The following is a 20456-nucleotide window of genomic DNA, read 5'->3' as shown; positions in this document are numbered from 1 at the left end:
GAAGATGTCCTCCCCAAATGCCTGCACAGCCTTTGCCAAGATGTGAGGCTTGCTCTCAGCAGCTCCCCCATGAGTGCAGCTCCAGGGCAGTGTTCCAATGCTGGGAGCCATGGGTCTAGAAGTGCTGAGGTCCATCCATCATCCTCCTCCCGAGCAGCCCTGGGAGGTGGGTGAGAACAGCCTCAGGCAAGGCTAGCAGCTGCTTGGAGAGGAGGCAGGGACAGCTCATTACAAAATGCCCACAGTAGATGACACCAGCTCCTTTCAGGCTGTGTTCCCCCTGCTCATGTGCATAGCAGCTGCCAGATTGAGAAAAAAACTCACAGTGCCCCATGGCCACAGCACCAATCCCCCCCCCCAAAGAAGGTCTCATCAATAAGCAGCTGGTCTCTAGGGAACCATTGCAGCAGTTTCTCTTCCTCTTTGCCAGACTTTTTTCCACCACAGGGACTTTCCACAGCCAAGGCCTTCCCTGTGGGAGGGTCTGCCACATCTTTACAGTGGTTTCACAAACAATAATCTCTCCAACTGCACCTCTGACACTGTGCCTGGCAGCAGGATTTGCCTGGGCCAGCCAGGTGCTCTCTGTTGCTAGTTTTTCATAAAACATTTGCAGCCTTTGTAGCTCTTGAGAAAAAAATCCTCCCTCCCTCAACTCTCTGTTGGGCCCATGCACAGCCTGGATGTGGCACCTGGCCCTGTGGCACACATGCTCCACCCTACCTGTGCAGACTCCTGCCTCCATGGCTTCATAGTAATAAGCAGCTGAGTGCCACAGAGGGAATGGACTTTCTGGGCATGCTCTCCTAGCCTAGCGCTACCAGCTGTGAGCCAGGCTGGGCAGCACCAGAGAGATGAGCCTGGCCACTTTTCACCAGAGGCAAAACAAGACTGCCCTCCTCGTGACAGTGTGCACCTTCATAACATCCACCACCACCTCAGCACTGCTTTAGTAACCTTTATTTTTAAAAGGAGTCTGTCTTCCACACTCAAGACCACTCTCAAGATGATTAACACAGGTGAATCTCCCACAGCCCAACAAGGCAACAGACAGATCCTTTACACCACAGCCCAAAACGCAGTGGCAAAACCACAGCCGAGGTCTCCCTCCTGGTGGAGTGGACCAGGCACCGCGCAGCTGAGAGAGGCTGGAACCTGGATCTTCCTGCACAAACTGCTCTCAAGTTACATTGATGTTGCAAACAGAGGCACAATATGAGCCAGACGACCCTGACAAAGCCCCTTTGTAGGCAAAGGGCAAAGGTAGAGGAGATGGGAACAGAGGGTCCAGGTGTCCTGCAGCACAATCTAAGCTTCCACAAAGGAAAGGGAAAGGCAGGGCCAGCCCTAAGCTCACACAGGCTGCTGCAAGCTTCTCAGCTCAGAGGAGAGTTTGGATATTGTCTGGGACAGAGAGATAAGGGAATTAGGCTGCTCTTTTCAGCTAAGTAGCTGCAATCAGTCACAGCTACAGGACTGATCCCAGAGGAATTGTGGCGAGATGTGTGGAGTGCTGCAACTGCCAGCGTGTGTGCTGGGACCCCCAGTGCCATGGAGCTGTGCCACACTGGCATTTAGCATCTGACTGAGCCCAAAACAGCAGGACTCAGTGGTCCAGCTGCAAGAAACATGCCCTGATTCTCACAGGCAGAGCTTGGAGGTACCACTAAACTCACTGAGCAGAAAATGGGGGTGAAAGACTGTATCCCTGCCTACCACTCCACCACCAGTACTAGAGGATCAGGGAAGTAGAAGTGGAATTAAAAAGGAGTCAAACAAACTGAAAACAAAGTGCTTTGGGCAAGGAGCAGTTCTGTAGTCCTGTAGTGCAGCAAGTGTTTTCATCTGCAAATGCACCTGGCATTTGCTCATCCACTAGCACACACACAATTGCACTTGCTAGGAATAACCAGAAAACCTGCCCTGGCTCAGAGGAGATTTCCCAACCCCAGCCACCCAACAGACTCTTTGAGATGCTGCTGCAGGGATGCTTCAGAAAGGAGCAGGCTTCTGTGCTGCCGACACAGGTAGGATTTCCCTTCCCTGTGCACCCAGGACTTGGCATGACATTGTCCTTCTCCCTTCACACATGGTCATCCCGTAGCAGTGCTGAGGGTGAGGAAGTCCTTGCTGTGGATGGCTGAGGAACATCATCAGCTACTGCTTTTGAGGGGATTTTGTGCTCTCGGGGTGGGGTGGGAGGGGGGAAAGCAGTGCTCTGCAGGGCATCTGAGTACATCTCATCCTGGACACTGGGACGCTGCGCAACCCTTTGCAGCAGTGGCTTAAGCAAGCCCACAGTCAGTTGGTTCCCCTCACTGGAGAAAGGCACAGGGTCCTCCTGGGAATGAGGGAGGTGTTGCAGGACCATGGTGAGGATGTCTGAGGCAGTGAGCTCAGCAGGGCACAGTGGCCACAGCCTGTCCAGGTAAGGGTCCAGCTCCCGGTGCTGGGCAAACTCAGCCAGCAATGTGATGAATATCTCCTTGTTAAGCAAGGGGCTGAGTTTGGAGAACTTCTCTGCCACCTCCACCACCCGCTGCCACTGCTTGAGACGGATGAGAAGGTTCAGAGCTTGCAGCACGGCCTTAGGCCTCTTGCTGCAGAGCAGCAGTTCCAGCTCCATCTCGTCATCTGCCTCGCCATGTTTGTTCTTTTGGGCCAGCACTCCCAGTGCTCTCTTGTACAGTGGCACCTGGCCCTCTGGGCCCTCCTTGCTGCTGTATGACCAAGAGCTGCTAACGTACTGCTGGGTCAGCTCCACAAACCTGGGCAACCACTTGGGTTTGAACCTCAGGAAGGAGGCGCAAATGAGCTCAAAGAGTGGGACCATCCCGTTCTGACCCATCTCCTCCAGCTGCGGCTGACACAGGACCTTCTTCCATACCTCTGGGGTGGCCCTGGCTACCAAGAGGCCATCCCCATTCTGCTGTAGCTGCAGGCAGCTCCTTATGGCCTTCCAGGCAGCCTTGGGGAAGGAGGCAAAGACAGAGTTCAGATAGGCCAAGTTGTCCTTGTCCATGTCAGACTGCAGAATGCGGCTGACCTCCTGCTCCACCAGCTCCTTGCAGTAGCTTTCCACCTCACTCTCTGGGGCACACACCACACAAGTCTTGAGGAGCTCCAGGCTCATGTAGCTCTGCAGCTCCAGGCTCACTGTGCTCAACAGCTTGGCATAAGTGTCTTGTAGGCCTTGGGCTGGCTTCTGCTTCTGGTGGAGGCTGTGCTGCAGGATGGCAGCGAGGACCACAGGAGCCTGGAATGTACCACCTTTCTTCAACTTCTCCACCGTAAGCTTGGAGCTGCTGAGGCTCCTCCTCTGGTAGTATCTGCAGGCCTCCTCAAACACCATCTCCACCAGACATGGCTCAGGCCTACTGCTGTCCTCAGGTTTGGAAAAGCTAAAGCTGTAAATGCCAGTATGGCTGAGGAGCTGGATACTGTCCTCCTCTCCCTGCGACTCCAGGAAATGTACTTTTTTCATGCTCAGGACCTCCTTTTCTACAAGTCTTCCACTGTTGTGGTCAACAAGGTACAGTACTCCAGCCAGCACACAGGCCAGGATGCTGCCAAAGGTCTTCAGCTGGACAGGACTTTCTTGGGCCAGGGGGCCACCCTCCAGGTCAAAGATATGCCTCTGTGTCCCATCTGGCTCCACCATACTCACAGAACCCTTTGTGCTCACCAGCAGCAGACCCCCACTGTTGGATACAGCGGAGGTATGAATGTCCAGAGGTGCAAAACCTGAGAGAAGGCCCACAGAACCCAGCAGGAGCTTCCTGAAGTCTGACTCGCTGCTGGAGCGCAGCACCTTGCTGTGGGTGAAGCCTGCAGAGGGGGCTGTGATGGTGAACTCTGCCTTCTCTGGATGCCAGATGAGGAGGAATTTGGAAGTGGTGGCAAAGCCAGCAGCAGCAGGCACTAGGAAGACGTGTTGGGGAGAGGCCAGGACCTGGTACTCGGGGCTGTTGTGCAGGACTATCCTCACTGTGCCCAGCCGCACGCCCTGCTCTCCCACCTCCAGAGCACGGGCGCAGACACAGAACCTGAAGGCACATTTGCTCATGTCCGAGTGAGCACCGAGAGGCGGCCTCTCCTCACACCACACCAGGCTGGCTCCCTGGCTGCACACGGACACGACTCGTGCCCGGGCACCCTGGCAGAGCTCCAGAGTCTGCAGCAGCTGCCAGCCCACGGCCACCACAAAGTGCCAGACTTCGGTCCGGCCATGTTCCCACACCACGGCCAGTACCCAGGAGCCCGGTGCCACAGGGCTCTGCAGGAAGAGCAGTCCCACAAGGGCCGGCTGGGGCGGCTGCCAGCTCCTCTCCAGGTCGGCTCCAGCGATGCTGTGGCGCTGGAACGCCACCACCCGCGGCAGGGTGGGCGGCCGGCTCTTCTGCAGGAGCAGGAGATGCTGCCCGTCGGGGCTGGACTGGACGTGGCTGGGCTCTTCTCCGCGGTACAGCAACTCCCGCAGCCAGTGGCCTCGGCTGAAGTCACTCAAGTCGGAGACCTGCCGCAGCTTCATCCTGTCAGCGACAGCGTGCACCAGGGCGAGCCGGGGCACGGAGCCACAGCCGCAACCCCGGCCCTCGCCGCACCCTACTCCCCGGCACTCTGTTCCCTCGGCTCTCGAGGAGACCCCCACGGACCCCTCGGGCACCTTCCCCCCGTGGCCAGCCGGTTCCACGGCAGCAGCTCCCAGGGACCGGCAGCACCCGGAGCTCCCCACACACCCAGCGCCGCCCCACAGGACTCCTCGCTGCCCCGGGCATACACCGGCTGCCCCTCCCGCCGGGACCAACCTGCTGCCGCGGCGGCACCGCCGAGCGGGCCCGGGCCCGGGCCTGGGCCGGTGGCGGAGGCTCCGCTCAGCGCTGCGCAGTCACGGGGCCGCGGGTTTCCGGGCGGAGCCGCTCCGCGCCGCCGCGGGCCGCCCCGCTCCTACTTCCGCCGCCGGTGCGACCGCGTCCCGAGGGCGACCCACGGGTCCCCGCAGACGGCGGGGCCATTGGTTACCGGGGTGCGTGCGTACGCGTGCCTGTCTGCCGGCTTTCCCCTGGTCAGTCCCCGCGGGGCGAGGGGAGCCCCAGCCGGCCCGGGGAGGAGCCTCCCGCGCCCGCCCCGCCTGCGGGAGCCGCGGTCGCGCGGGGAGCCGGCGGGCGCAGGCGCGGCGCCTGCGCGGTGTGCGGGGAGCGGCTGCCCGCAGGTGAGTGCGGGAGCGGCGGGGGGGGGGACTCGGGACCCCGCCCGCGGGGCCGGGCGCGCCCCCGCTGCCCCTCCGGCACCGGGCACTCCTCCGCATCAGGAGCTCCGCGGGGCGGCCGCGCTCCCCGCCGCGAGAGGCGTAGCCGGGCACCGGCACCCCGTGCCAGGGCCTCTCGCTGCCCCCCCCCGGTTAGCTGCGGGAGCGGCCGCACGCGGCCCGTGCGGCGGGAGGTGCTGGTGACCTCCCGCCGGTAACGCCGCGGTGCCCCGGTGCGTGCCCCGGTGCCGGCCCTCAGGAGGCCTCGGGGCCTGCCGCAGCCCAGCCCTTCGGCTGCTCGCGGGCCGCTCCGTGCCCCGGCTGCCGGCTGGTTTGGGGTCGAGATAACTCCTAAGAAAAGAACAATTCGCTGATCGTTCCAGTTTCTGATTTACCTCACCCTTCTCCGAACACTTGTATGGGCAAAGCAAAGGGGGACAGCAAACAGTGGTAAAGCAGCGGGAGCTTGCAGTGTTTATTATGCTGAAGGCAGAGCCACTTGCTGCATGAGCAAGCCGCGGCCTCGGTCAAACCCTGTTGCCTATGTCGCTGTAACAAAGTTTGCTCCTCGGCAGAGACTCTAATCTAAATGTATGATGAGTTCCAATTAGGGTGAGCAGGTGGGTGGAATATGCAAAGCAATGAGATAATTTGAATTATTGCGATACGTGGTGATTGCAGTTCACCAGCTGTTTGAACTCTAGTAGGAAGTGTGACAAAAATGCAGAAGAGGAATTTCGAGGGGAGGAAAGGACAGCACTTTGGCTTTCCAGTAATAAAAGGTTGAGCCACTGTGTCATTTATGGCACTTGTGCTGTGTGCAAAGAGATCAGGTGGGCACGGTATATACAGTGTAAAAATCTTAAACAGTTATTGGCTAGTGTGCACAAAAGGAACAGTGAGGCTTTAATGAGCTGCTGGGCTAAGCATTCATCTGCTTCCTCCCCCTGCTAACGCACCAGGCAGCCATGCAGACATCCCTTAGGAGGGGAAGGGTCAGCCTCTGCTGCTCAGAGTTGCTGAGTTACTATATTCTGGCTCCCTATTTTTGAGGGTTTTTTGTTTTTAGCTGTTTTTAAACTTACACCTTTTCATGTTTGCATTTTAACTCCCAAGTACTTCTGCTGCTGGTCTGTATCTCAAAAATGTTACCTACGCTGCAGCTCCACCTTTCTTATTTTGCCATTACTTTACTGTGCAGCTTCTTAGAACACAGCTGCTACTTCAGAAGTCAGACCCGAGGTCATGCAGCTGCACTGTATTCAGCATGGGCCTTGGATCCACAACACCAGCTGAAGCCATGGGAAAAGGGCAGGGGAAGGTTACAGGAGAGTGTTTTTCTTCAGAAGGACGGCATTTGAAAAAGTCTGCAAATGACATGAGCTTTTAGGTGGGAGTGCAAAGGCAGTGCAGGATATTTAATGATAAACTATGTGGGATGAGTTCTAAAGGGCTGGAAAAGTGAAAACCTGAAGTGATTTTCTGACATGAGAGAGCTGGTTATGGTAGCCAAGAATACAAAGTGTGGTGAAATGAAACAATTACCTTGTATGAAAATGGTGTGAACAGATGCTGGTGGAAGCATGCAGCTCTTGTCTGGATGGACTTGACAGGAAGAAGTGTAGCTAGCTGGTGGTGTGAAATTGATGAATTGGGTGTTATTTTAACTGGACAGATAGAAATTAAATGCAATTATGGATGAAGTGTTAAAATCATAGCTCAAATGTTACTCTTTTATAGCATTGCTAAAGCAGGTGCAGTGAGAGGTAGTATATGGCTGTAATTGCATTAGGAAGCTGCTTTTCCCATTTTTCAAGGAGGAAGGATAGGTCAAAAGTGGTGTAACTTTAGATTGTACTATGTAGAAGCACATATACTGCTGTGAGTGGGACGGAATGAATTTCTAGTAAAAAATATATATACTTGTGACTGTGCTGGGGGTTGTTGCTTCATACTGCAGAAAAATAAGTAAGATCTCTATGGGGTTTTTTTTCATCAGCACGCCCTCAGAATATGTTTCTCATTACATACTTCCTGGAGGCACCTGGAAAATCTGTGGCATGGATCCATAGCTTGTATGTGGTGTTACTTTTTCCCTTGTTGGTGCACCTTACAGTTGAGGGGGAAAGTGCAGTTTGAGCAGTTTTTATTCCAATGGACGATATACAAATTAAATTGTAAACAATGGATGGAATATAAAAACAGTGTGGATTTACTTGCATAAACTGTAACTACCAATGCAAGAGTTTGTGGAGAATAAGCTGCAAAAGGGCTTATGGCAGAGACTTGGCCATGCTGGTTGCTGAAACCTTGCCAAATCTAGCCTTATGTGCTCTTGCTGTCTTTGTTTTCAACAGTGGGCTACTGGTGGGTGGTCCTGGGTGTTTTAACAGAGGAGCTGGAGCTGGGTCTAGGCTCTGCCTGTGCACTGGGATTCATAAATTCTTGTGCTGGGTTCAGGTTGACTGTTGCTTCCAGCGATGGATGAGCGCTGTGTTGTAAGTAAGTGCCTGTTGTTCAGGTCAGTATTTGCTCTGCAGATTCATCCCATGGATTAAGTGCAAGTTTTTCTTGGTACTTCACTGAAGAATTTAATGATTTTAATTAATTTAATGCATTGCTTTAGAAGCTGTGTGGTAACATTTACACTGATGGAGGCGGTTTTTGAACAACTTTCGTTTAATTTTGAGTGATGTAACTGCAGAACACCTTGAAAGGCAAAGCATGATCATACTGACTCCCAGGTGCATACACTCAGGGAGGGAGGAGACAATTGCTGGCATTGTGTTATTTGAACAGGTGAATACAATCTTAGTGGCTCTGGCAAATCAAGGGACATTGGATTTGAAAAGCAGAATTACTCAGTTCTTATTCTGAGTCTTTATAAAAATTGGTTGAGGGTCAGAGTTTTGACAGTAACAAGTGAAAACAGATCACATCATTTGCACAGCCTTTTCCAGGGAGTGAATAAATGGTTTTCCAGGTAAGTTGTATGTGAAGATACAATTTTGCATCTGTATTCTTTATGTCTAGCCAAGAAGTGTTGCAGTGTATTTTGTGAGGGGTCCACACCAAAAAAAATATACTTATTCACGTTTGGTTGCATGGGAGGGTTGTGTGCATCCATTTATAATCTTAAAAACTTTAAGCTTTGTTAGCCAAGGCAATTGAGTGCCAAGTGCTGTGCTCGATGGGCTGCATGCAAGATTACACAAGTTACAAGTTTGGATTGGATGTCATTATGGTGTAGCTGTGCATTGGTGTTATCCTCTTGACAGTATTTTTGCTATTAAAAGACAGTCTGTGGAATACTAATAAGTCTGTACAGGATCTAAGTGGCAATGTGTAGCATTGTGTAGCAGTTTGCAGTGTGCACAAGTCTGAGTAAATCTCAGACTCAAAATACCAGGTTCATTTTCCTTCTGGCTACCCTAACAGAAAGCTAACAGAGCTGTGTTCATTGGAATGTCATATGTTTGCTTGGAATCTCTGTTATTAGTTCTGGAATGAAGCAGAAAGGAGGTGGATTGGTTGGATGTGCTCATCTTTTCCTGACTGGATCAGCTGATCCTGGGGTTGATGAGAGATAAAGCAAGAGTCTGCCTGAACTTGTGTCTGCCATGGCTTTTATCTTCTTGCCTTTGAGCTTTTTTGACTCGTGCTCTGTCAAGTTTTCTTTTAGTTCCAGATGAAGCATCTTGGATCTTCTGCTGCACAGCAAAGTATTTGTTGTTCTAAAAATCCCCATGTGTGCGCTTCTCTTGGCCCTGATGGGCAGTTCTGTGCAGGCAGTGAATACAGCAGGATTCACTTAGCAGCATGTGTTAATGGGAATGACCTATTGACAGAATAAATTATCCATTTGAACCTAAAATGTGGAAAATGCACTGATGCTTTTTAAATGTGGTGTTTAAAGGAAAATTGGTAATTATCATCAATGTCGTTGCTTTCATAAGCTGTCACGGCATCATGATAATTTGACACCTCTACAACTTATTTATAAATGTTTTGTGCATTTAAGTGTTGTTTTCTGCAGCTGCCTGGAAGGTCTCCATTAGCAAAATGCAGTTTTATGTTTGTCTTTATGACATCTAGAAAATGTAATTGCATAAAGTGAAAAGAAAAAAACATTTATATGACCTGATCATCATAGGTCGTGAAACAAACACAGCCTAATAAATCATTGGTATGAAAGGCAAGGTTTATGTTTCTCTCCTTGCTCTTCCATATGCTCATTTGTAGAATAGCAAATTATAAACAAGAACATTATTTAATCCTTGCCTCTAGCAGTTGTCTTTGTATGTGCTCTGTGCAGCTTTGGTTGAGAGAATGTGAATCCTAAGACCCATTTTGACAGAGACTAGAATTTTCACATGATCATGCGATCCTTCTGGTGCCCTCAAGACCCTTTATGTCTGAGGTATTTAGATTTTTCTGTCTTTCTGGAAATGTAGGAAGAGGGTTAAAATGCAGCTCTGAAAATCCTGGGACTAAGCAGAGCTTATTGATCCCCTCCCATTCATGTACACATTTGATGTGAGAACGTTGACCTAGAAGCACTGAGAGTTAGTTTATTAGTTTTGACATTGTTATTCGTTAGCTGTAATTCAATTAGAAGCACACTGATGGATGTGTTTGTATGCAGGGGCTGGTAGCTGTTTTAGGTTCAGAAACTTGCAGTTCTAGTCGGAAAATTGTTTTGTGGAATCTTACCCAAGATTTATATTCCTAGGCTAAAAGTGACATCACTCTTCATTTGTTTTTTTATAGATTTATCAGTGTTTCCAGTTATGTTTCTAATTAGAATAATGTCTTATTTCCCTTGACAGTTTAAAAATAATGCAAAGTCTGTAAAATAGAAGCTATCAAGATAATTGAATAATGTTTTCTTTTTTGTTTGTTAGTTGGAAACCTTCTTTCATCTTAGTTGAATACCTAGACCTACCTACTAGGCTATGGGAATAATTTTGATCTTCACAGAAGGTTATGGTGCAGGAGTTGCTAAATATTCTTCTGTCAGTGTGTCTCGGGGCTCTTTCTATTCTCACCCCAGACCATAACCAGCCAGCTTGTTCCCTTTCTAGTGGGAAGACTCTACCTCTCTGCCTATGTAAATGTTAGCTTTTCAGGTGTGACATCTGCTGCTCTCTGTCCTACCCTTTCTCATCCCATCAAAGCTGCTTCCCTTTGCACCTGAGACAGGGTCATTTGCAGCAACATTGTTTTTCCAGGCCGAAAAATATTTTCCTGTCAAGGAACTTAGAACCAAGATTTATGGCTAAAGGGATGGATGTTTGAATAACTGACTCTGGAAGCCTGAGAGTCCTAATTGAGAACATAGTTGTAAGTAAGCTAAAAATTGTCTGAAGCAGAAAGAATGTAAAGGAGATCTGGAACTGGTATTCAGTAGTTGATGGAACTTGGTCTTTGAGGGAAAGACAGATCTAAACCTGCTCTGGTTATGGGGGGTGGTTCAGGCAGTCTGGAATTGAGGCTACATCCAAAGCTGTCTCCAGGGCTGCCAGCTCTGTGGTCCTAGATTGAATGGTGAACCCACCTTTCTATGCATAATTTATCATGGTTGAGTGCAACTACCACAAGAGCCTGCCCATATTTTTCTGAAGCATGGCTTAAGGCAAGCTTCTGTGTGTGGTATGCTGTTGCCATGTGTGTAATTACATTTGGAGATATGGGAGAAAGGCTAGGAGCTCAGGGGTATGAGAAGGGATGGCATTCCCTTTCTGCTAAGTACTTCTGACATGCTGCAGTGATGGAGGAGGTTAGAACAGTGCTAAAGCTGTGATGCTTGCCAGGAAAATCTGTGATTGCAGATAAATGTGTATTTGCGAGGTCAGAGCAGTGCTGCACTTGGTAGTATCACACATGAGGTTGAGAATATGTGGCAAGTTGTGTCTTCTGACTCAGCCCCTGCAGTGGGTTGTCCCTCACAGAAGGCTCAGGACCACATTACTTTGTGTAATGGCTCATTTTGTAATAAAAATACTACTTTATTTTTTTTAATAGTATAATCAGTAAGACACCAGTTAATGATAGGAAAAGCTTCTTTACGTTTTTAGAAAACTTTTGCTGTCAAATGGATCATCCAATTCATCTGATTAAAAAAAAAAATCTCTGTAAAGCTTATGCTCTGTCTTCCATCCTCCTCCCAAAACTGAATCACATGGGGTACCTTGGAGGCTGTGGTTCCTCTCTGGCTTGATTTGCAGAGCAGATAAGAATGCTCAGGTGTAGACATAGGTGTGAACAAGGCTGGCAGGACCACTTTATGGAGGCTTTCCTAGTGCTGGGATGCCACCTCAAAGTACAAAAGCAGAATTTGAAGTGCTTTGGTAGGCAACGACTTAAACAGGTGAGAGAAGACTTTCTAGTAGTTTCAGGAGCTTCTTGTCTTGATCAGCATTGAAAAAGACTGGGTACCTGTTTGATACCAGCTATCAAAATTCCTCCAGTGAGATTAAAAAATACATACTTTGCTATATATAAACTGCATTGGTCTGGATAATGAATCAGTTTCCAGTAGAGAAGAATTAAGAAAAGGTATCCATAAGGAGCTTGTTCTGTTTCTGCCTATGTGTGGACTTTTGCACGTCTTTAAAATGGGATATTGAACTAGATCCTCTGATCAGATCAGATAGATCCTAGATAGAACTAGATCCTTTGATCAGATATAGATCAGATCCTTTGATCTGATTTCTTATCTGGTATAGTTATAAATGCCCCTTCTTACAGCTTGTGAGAGACCGTTAGTATTTCAGTGCAGTGAAAAAGTCTTTCATGGTTGAGGCAGTCCAGATATGCCTCAAAGAAAAGTTCAAGTTTTCTGAGCTTTTTTGTCTGTTCTTACCTTCAGGGTGTACAGCATGGCCCAAACAGAGAAGAAAGGTGGGCTGCTCCGGAAATCTTCAGCTTCCAAGAAGCCATTGAAAGAGAAAGTGGTGCTGATGTATGATGAAATTTTCACAGTAAGGAGTTGCGCATCTCTTTTTTTCTAAATTTTCTTGGTTTAGTTTATGCTGAGGGCTTTTTTCAGTGGATTTCTTTCCTCAGGGTAAGGCCTGCACAGTGTAGGCACATGCTCCAGGCTCTCCTACTGTCATGCAGAACTGTGTTCTGCTCTCTTCCAAAATGTCTCCTTGTCCTGTTACTTAACAGAACTGTACCATCTATGGGAAGGCATGGCTTTCCCAGTATTTCTCAAGTAACAATTCAGAAAATAAACAGAGGTATCCCAATTGAGAGCTGCTTCTGTTGGTCCTTTTTTTTGGGGAATCCCTGTAGCCAGAATTATGTACTTTGAGACCTCTTGGTCATCCAGCAGCTGATGCTGACTCTGAGCTACCCATGATAAAGACTTTCTTGAAATTCTGCCTGAATAATTTCTTTGCACTCATGCCTGTTCCTTTTCCTTTCAGACAGAGGACCCCAGTAAATGCAACCCTAGGTTTTGGGAGGAGCTATTTCTCATGAAGGTAACAGAATGTGAACCTCCTGTTGGTATTCTGCCTACAAAGTGGCAGACTCTCAGTGCAAGGACTTATGTTTCTAAGGTGTGGGTGATAGTTTAATGTGCGTGAACTGCTTCTTAACCTGACAGGTCAACCTGGAGTATCTAGAAGGCAAGCTGGAGGCTCTGGATGGGGAAGAATTAATGAAGATAAAAGATAACATCAACTGCTTGTTTCAGCACTGCATCCAGGCCCTGGGTGAGGAGCACCCAATCAGAGTGGTGAATGCATTACAGGTACCATGCTGGGAGACAGGGAATACTGTGTTTCTGCTTCTGATGAGGCCATATGTTTGTTGCTGGTATCAAGCACCTTGTGCTCCTTTCTTTGCTACTGAGAAGTTATGATTACAGAGCACTTTCTACTTGTTTTCTGTGGAGGTTCCAGATATTCACAGTCTCTTCACTCTTGGCAGAGCAGTAGATGGTTTCAGAATTCAAGAGGATCTGATAATGGGAGATTAAGTGGATGGCAATGAGGAGACAAAGGGACTTATTCACTTTGCAGGCTGTCAAATTGGGGTCTCAGAAGTACTCAGGCTGTGTAGCTTTGTGTTTTACTTTAATTTCTTTTCCCTCATTTCAGCTGCCTTCTTCAATTTTCATATGGGTCAAAAAACGAAATAAGGCTCTGGAGAAGTTAGTGTGAAATTTACACAGGAAATTGCCTCAGCTAGATGCTTCTTAATTGGAAGCTGTGAAGAATTATCACTCAGAATTTGTAGCCATTTTGTGCATGTTGTTCCTTACCAAAGCTCTGCTGTTCCATATCTTGTGTGGGAGTCTCCACAGTCCCTCCTCAGTCTCCCTCTCTAATTTGATGTTACTAGTTCACAAGCTAATTCTCACAATTTGGTGAGTCCATTTGCTTTAAGAGCATGCAGGATGCATTTCTGCTTTAGGAGTACAGAATGTGAAATTCAGGTTTGGATTTCACACTGGACCAGCAGTGAGCTGGGAAAAGTTGATTTAAAACAGAATATTTACATCTCTGATGTACAATCTTGCATTGTTTCATTGTTATTTTTAGAACTAGTTCAAAAAGGTGCTACTAAAATTGTATTTATAGCTACATAGACGGCTTAGACCAGCCCTGAATTTTTAAACTTGGATCCATACTCTTGGAAGAACTCAGGGCAGGTCACAAGAATCCTGCCATGTGCATGTAAATAGGAACCAGGTAACACATCCTGAGCTCAGATGGGGAGAATGTTCCCTTAATCAGACTGTGTTAGTGTGGAAAGTGATCCTGAAGCAAAAAATTAAGCAATCCTTTTATTTGGAATCAGCATGGTGACCGAAGGTTTTTTTAACCCAGTATCTGTTTCTGACAGTAATTAAAAAAAGGATGTCTACCTTACCTTTTTGCCTTTCTATGGTTCTATAGGTCTGCTAATTCCATCAGGTCTGTTTTGTCTCCAGCTTTACGTCTGAAACCAAGTACCTCTCACTGATGAATTTAAGCTGGAATCTAAAACTGCAGTGGTTGTATTCTTGCTCATGACAAAAGTCTCACCCCAGACATTTCCCTCTCTTAGGACAAATGAGTAATTTGCTGCCTAAATTTTCCAGAGAGTCTGCTGGAAACATAGTATGCTGATACCTGTGTATCTTCAAGAACTTGGAAAGAAGCAGTAGTTAAGCTGCCTAACAAATTTCTGTGGTTTTTGTGGTTGTTGGTTTTTTTTTTGTTTTTTTTGTTTTTTTTTTTTTTTTTTTGTGGAGAGGTTGGTTCTTGTTGTTGACAAAGACACAATTTATTGGTCCAAGTTGATATAGCAATGTGGTAACCAAACAGAAATTTGTGCTCAAACAAGTAAAATACAAACAGATGTATACTTATCCAATTTTTATGAATTTTCAGCATCCAAGATCCTTTTTAGAAATTACAGAGCTGGAGGAGAGGTTAGACAAAATGTATGGCTTCCAGGCTGGCAGTATTAATTTCAGTATCTGCCAGTGCTAGGAGAGGATTGTGCAGCGTTTTGCTATTAAGTTGGAGGTGTTGCCTTACATTTCACCTTCTGTTTTTTTCCTTTGCAGACTTTGTGTGCATTAATTCGGGGTGTCCATCAGAAGAACAAATCCACTTCTGGATTTGACATCATCAACATGCTTGTGGGTTTTGACAAGGCAGAGCTTTGTATGAAGGTGAGGCCCTGGCAATGCAGAGAAGCAGTTTGCACAGCAGCTGTGTTGCAAGGGCAGTGAGTTGTAGGTGGGTATGTCTACCAGGCAGCAGCTTTTGGGAGAAATATTTGAGCAACTTACTAAAAACAGCTGTCCTGAAGTTCTGTACCTGCCAGTAGCACAGATATTTGGAGTTGGTTAGTAATATAACAGAGCATGTTATTTTCTCTTAGTTCCACACTGTGTAGTCACCGTTGTTGAGAAACCTTAAAGCCAGAAAAGACTCTCACAGGTGATTACCACCTACTATTGAACCTCACATCTTGTTCTTTATCTGAGAGTCATACCCTGTGTTCTCACACTCCATCAACACCTGTACTGTTTTAAACTTACCTAATGCTCTTCAATGTAAAGATGTTAAGTTTAGGAAATGACAAAGTAGCCAGTGATAAAGCTGAATTCTTGTTGTGTCTTTCATCTCTCTACATGAGTAGCAATTTTTATTCTCTATAGAAACTGTAGTACATTTGGGGAAAACATTAAGTAGTAATTCGCCTATCAGATTTTTTAATTATAACTTAAATATGTATTGTTGATTGGAGGTGTGCTGCTGCATCTAGAGAAAGCTCATGGAAAATGATCATGATGTTATACCAGTAGTCATTAAACTGTAGTTAAAACAAAACAGTGTTGAGAAGCAATAGTATTAATAGTATGAATATGGACTGTGTAGCAGTAGTAATGACTCAATTATTGATTCTGGAATAACACAGCTTTATATTGGTACTTAGCTGCTTGAATCTTCCAGAAAGCTTTTATTAAAAAAACATTTCAAGTAATTTAAAATACTGCTTTTAAATAATGTGACTGTTGTTCTTTAGAACCTGATGGAGAGCTTGGATTCCCTCCTCTGCGCAGAAGGTTCTGAAAGCCTCAAAAGCTTGTGTCTGAAGCTACTTCTCTGCTTGGTGACAGTAAGTAATTAACAGCTGTAAAATAACTTTAGGGCTTATATGAGCCACATCTGAGGAATGGAACTGTTTCAAAACTTGAGCAGAATGCTGCAGTGTGAAGCTTAAGAAGGGGAAAGAAATTGTGAATGAGAGCAAGGGTCAGTCCAGAATTTGTGTGATGGCTGTAACCATGATGCCAGTGCAGACTAGCAGATCCTTTTCATCCTGTAAGGTAGGTGCTAGCTAGGGCTAAAGAGGAGAGGCCAGGAAGAAGTATTAATTGGATTCACAGGTGTGGGTTTGTTTAAGGAAAAGTATACTTAAGATGTTTCAGATAAATGGAAAGAAAGGGAGAAGGGTTGAGCAAAGACAGAAGGTGTAGAGTAGACCAGAGTGGTGAAGATGTGAAGAATGAGGAAGTTGTAATAAATGGCCACTCATCATCTTTTGGAAATGATCAACTGTGAACTACTTTGACTGTGATAAGAGATAATTGAGAGTGGTGGAACTGGAGAGTATCATTGCAGTTTTTCATTCTCTGCCTCCTGTGTTGATCCTGCAACAGCTAATGGCTGTTGTCATTCGTGGAGCTGTGTAAAATACCAACGTGTGGAGGAATGGGGGAGCTCTTCATCCGTGGCTGGTGCTTCTTGGCAGAGAGAGGGCTGGGAGGCAGATTTTTGCCTTCATGTCTAGCTCTATTGCTAGTTACAGCTTGACTTGCTAAGTGTGAGATTCTGGATGAATGTGTCCATCTGGGAGCAGAACTCTCCTGTTCCCAAAGTGTGCTAGAGGCAGCTACAGCATTGGTGGAGGTTTCAGACGAGATTTTAAAACTTCTGTTTATACTCAGGTGACAGACAACATTAGCCAGAACACCATCCTGGAGTATGTGATGATTAACAGCATATTTGAAGCAATTTTACAGGTAAGGGTCCTTCCTTCTGCTGTGGGGGCTCTTCCGTAGTGAGAACTTTCAGTAATGTGTTTGCTTTTCAGCTTTTTCAGTGCAGTGTAGTTCACTGGCAGTTACTGCTTCCATTCATAGCTCAGTCATACATATATTTTGTGATGTTCTCTCCCCTTTACTCCAGTCTGCTGTTTTTAGTCACTGCTGACTATTTAAAGTATTTTCACTTGAGACATTTCTGCACAGTTAGAATCTGAACAGATTGCTGGGCTAATTTCACACAGAATTCCTGCATTGGAGAAACTGTTTTTCAAAAGGTAGCGTGGATATATGAAGTTTCTTTCTGCTCTTGGATATATCATACTTTTTTCAGTGAAACTGAGCCTTGGACAAACCTAGAACACTTGCACAGGTAATGCTGGTAGTTCATTGAGTACAATGGTGTTGTGAAATATATTTGCCCTTTATGCGCTGAATGCTTATGTGCATGCTTTCTGTGATAAATAAACTTTTCTGTGTGCAGAACTTCTTTGAGGCACTGACACTCCCTTCACCCTAAATATCGTCTTTCAGACATACACATACATTTTTACACATACATTTCACAGCTATACTCTTTCTGAGTCACTGCAAGCTTCCTGAAGCAGGCCTGAACAGAACAGTCTGATTGTTTATTCCAGATCCTGTCCAGCCCTCTTAGTCGCAGGGAACATGGATATGATGCTGTTGTCCTCCTGGCCTTGCTGGTCAACTACAGAAAGTATGAGGTAGGTGTTCTGGGTAATAGAAACATCACTTCTCTCCACTTTATTAACTTAGAGTGGCCTCTGGATTATGAAGGCAGCACACAGTACAGTTTTTAGCAGTGCACACTGTAGCATCAGGGTATCAGCATGGAGCAGAAGCTTTGCAAGGCATCCCTGTTATGCTCTCTGTGTCTGTCTCTGATGCATGTGTGTAATCAAATGTGTATGATATTCCTACAGCTCGTTATGTGCCAGCATGAAAAAAACTACCTAGGGAATTTGCATTTCCTTTGTGGAAATCGTCTGAGGAAGGTCCTTTTGGAAGAGTTACTGTTGATCCAAACCTCATGTCTGCCTCTGAGTGTGTGGTTATACATAATCTCCAAAGTAAAACGAGCTGTCAGTCACCCTGGGCTTCAGGCTGAATTTGTGATTCAGGACCTGCCTAGCTGACTGAAAGCACAGATTCCCCAGAAGAGATGGTGAAGCTGTGACCAAAGAATGAACTGAAACATCACAGCTAGTAGTTCCAAGAGAAGTCTGTCTCTTTGATGGATTCCTTTTTGAGGAACTTTATTCATAATCCTTTTTATGTTTATGGCATATTCCCATTTTTTTCTGTTATTCATCAGCTTGAAAAAAAAAAAGCATTTCAAATGTCAGAACAGCACCTAAGCTTGGCTTTTTTTTGTATGAGGCATGATCTTTAATGATCAGAGTTTTTTTTCTTCATAAATAGGAATATCTTAATAGACTTCATTAGGCAGCAAATAGGAAAGTTGTGGAATAACCTGCTCTTCAACAGAATTACTAGGAGGGAGCAGGCTTCAAAACCAGCCTGGTTTTGTAATAGGTCTTGTTCTGAATTATGAATAGACCTAGAGAATATGCAAGGACAGGAACTACACTTGGTGTCAAAGTAATGCCTGACAAATTCTCATTCCTGTCAATGATGTCAGAATAATGAAATGCAGATTCTGTTCAGCATTCTGTGTTGTGGTAGCATGGAACAGGAATATGGAGTTTGATTTCAGTATATGGCTATGAGGGAAAACTGTTGGGAATTATCTATAAGTAGGGTTACTTACAAGGTCTCACTGCAACATTCAGATAAATGGTGGAGAGCTGTGTAATCCTATCCCAGAGGCACAGGGTTCCCTGTGGGCTGTAGTTTATGTCCTTAGTAAGGTGGAATGCTGTGAGTGCAGAAGACTTGTCCTTGGTCTTTGCAGTGGCTTTCTGCGGAGTATCAAGCTGGGGTCAAGTGCTGTGGAGAACACGGTCTGAGATGTCTTGAGACTGGGCACTCCTAAGGAAGCTGTGCTGATGTTTAAAAAATGCAATGCATGCAATCCACCTGAAGCAAATGTGTAGTAAGGGGAGCTTCAGCTCAAGCAGCTCCTTTGGCAAGGCTGAAAGCTGCTCCCAGAAGGGTTTTATGTGACAGCTGCCCAACACTGCCCTTTATAGCAGTGCTACAAGCCAAGCCTCTAGTAATGCAGCCATAATCTTTGTCCTTGAGTAGTTGCTTTCATTTACTGTTCTCTGGCCCTTAGGGTCAATATGGTGGTTGTCTGGTTGTCAGTGAATTGTAGCAAACTTTCATGCTTCAGGTGCTCTGGAGTTCTCTTTTCAGTTAGCTGTGGTGCAGCTGAAAGGCTCTCTTTTGGTCTGAACTCCATTGGTTGTGTTTCTAGCTGTTTAAGAAAATCTAATAAGTCTCAAAATTCAGTAGCTGAGTACGATTTTGTGTCTGTTTTGAGTGTAAGTACCGGTGTGTTTTACATCAGGATGTTCTTTTATATTTTTGGGATGTGAATTTTGTAATGTTCTTTCATATTCCTTGGACAGTCTCTCCTTGTTGTCATTACCTGTGTTGATGAGATCTTGGCTTGCTTATTGACTTCTGTTCTAGGGATTCACGTGTCTTTACTTTAAAGGGATGCCCCTGATTGAAATCCTAATAATTTTCAGAAGTTGTTCCAGCTATATATTCAAGCCTTCAGCTATATATATGTATATAGTTTTTGATACTAGTCCTGATTTCAGAGAAAATACTTTTGCATTGATACTGTGAGAAAGAAAATGCTGTGAGAAAAAAATATTTATTGGATCACTTTCCCAGTGTTTTATGGGTTGGATAGCAAGTTAAAAAATAAAATCAGGTAGTTTTGAATACATACTCGTTGATGCCATCTAGGCAGAAGTTTATTTGCCTCATGTTCAGACTGCTAGAATTGCTTTGTGTCTTTTGTTAAACAGAGCTGGAAGAAATTAGTTAAAATGTGGGGTTTTCCCTTTGTGTGCTTGTCTGGCAGTATATAGTTTATCTAACAACCCTTGGTGTCCAGTTTTGTGCACTTGCCTCTCCTGGGTATAGAAAACTTCAGGTGCTGAAGAGACACAGCTTTGGAGAATCAGAAAGTTAATGAGTTTTTATTTCTTTTTCCCAGAGATCTTGCATAACTTGAATTATTTTATTTTAAAAATCTCTTTAACAAAAAAAGTAATTATTCAAGCTCCAGTTCCCTGCAATATTACCTGCCTGCAGTTGAGACTTTTTTTTCTGTGTGTTGATTCCAAATCAACTTTTTTAGTTTTACAACGACACATATAAAGCAGGAAAAATGTGCATTGCTAATCTGAAATGCTTCCTAATTTTTTAGCATTTGTCTTTATAGATGGAGCCTGTGTACTTTCTTCAGCTAAGTTCAAGGCAATTACATTCTCCATGGACTTCCAGCTCTTAGTGGTGTAAACAGTGTTGCTCTCTAAGCCAGCAGTAGATGAGTCTAGAATGTTGTCCTTCCTTCCTGGGTGCTGCTTTAAGCAGTCTTTGCAAGGTGTTGCAGAAGGGAGATAGCAGAGTTGTAATGCTCCATCCAGCTTCACTGCCTGTTCCTGCTGCAGAACTGTGTGTGTGTCACAGATAACAGGCTTGCAG

The 20456-nt window shown here is 46.0% G+C and overlaps 2 protein-coding genes across 6 annotated transcripts in view; one reads left to right on the top strand and one right to left on the bottom strand.

Moving 5' to 3' along the window:
- Positions 1-944: 944 nt before the first annotated feature.
- On the bottom strand, positions 945-4946 carry HPS6 (HPS6 biogenesis of lysosomal organelles complex 2 subunit 3). Its single transcript, XM_062496657.1, has 2 exons — positions 4809-4946; positions 945-4532 (listed from the first exon to the last, which is right to left on the bottom strand). Exon 2 carries the CDS (start codon positions 4529-4531, stop codon positions 2084-2086), a length of 2448 nt encoding a protein of 815 aa, XP_062352641.1. The 5' UTR covers position 4532; positions 4809-4946; the 3' UTR covers positions 945-2083.
- A 247-nt stretch (positions 4947-5193) lies between these two features.
- The window catches only part of ARMH3 (armadillo like helical domain containing 3), a 123450-nt gene continuing 108187 nt past the window's right edge, over positions 5194-20456 (top strand). For 3 of the 5 annotated variants that reach the window (XR_009933349.1, XR_009933350.1, XM_062496307.1), the window contains exons 1-8: positions 9594-9668; positions 12120-12231; positions 12682-12738; positions 12864-13010; positions 14817-14924; positions 15785-15877; positions 16710-16784; positions 17447-17533. Coding sequence is in view for 3 of the 5 variants with exons in the window: in XM_062496307.1 (XP_062352291.1) it covers positions 9622-9668; positions 12120-12231; positions 12682-12738; positions 12864-13010; positions 14817-14924; positions 15785-15877; positions 16710-16784; positions 17447-17533 (726 nt within the window). In the remaining 2 variants the exon portion in view is untranslated. Of the gene's footprint in view, positions 5213-5850; positions 5869-9593; positions 9669-12119; positions 12232-12681; positions 12739-12863; positions 13011-14816; positions 14925-15784; positions 15878-16709; positions 16785-17446; positions 17534-20456 lie in introns of those variants that run through there. The other 2 variants (XM_062496308.1, XM_062496309.1) reach the window with 2 other exon arrangements.

The sequence above is a fragment of the Cinclus cinclus genome, chromosome 7, assembly GCF_963662255.1.
Source record: "Cinclus cinclus chromosome 7, bCinCin1.1, whole genome shotgun sequence".
Taxonomy (NCBI): domain Eukaryota; kingdom Metazoa; phylum Chordata; class Aves; order Passeriformes; family Cinclidae; genus Cinclus; species Cinclus cinclus.
The sequence above is the reverse complement of the archived record's forward strand: the minus strand, read 5'-3'. Positions and strand labels throughout refer to the sequence as shown.

What these genes read in the sequence shown, in the direction of transcription:
- HPS6 (XM_062496657.1), bottom strand. Translation starts at nt 4,531, where the DNA reads ATGAAGCTGCGGCAGGTCTCCGACTTGAGTGACTTCAGCCGAGGCCAC.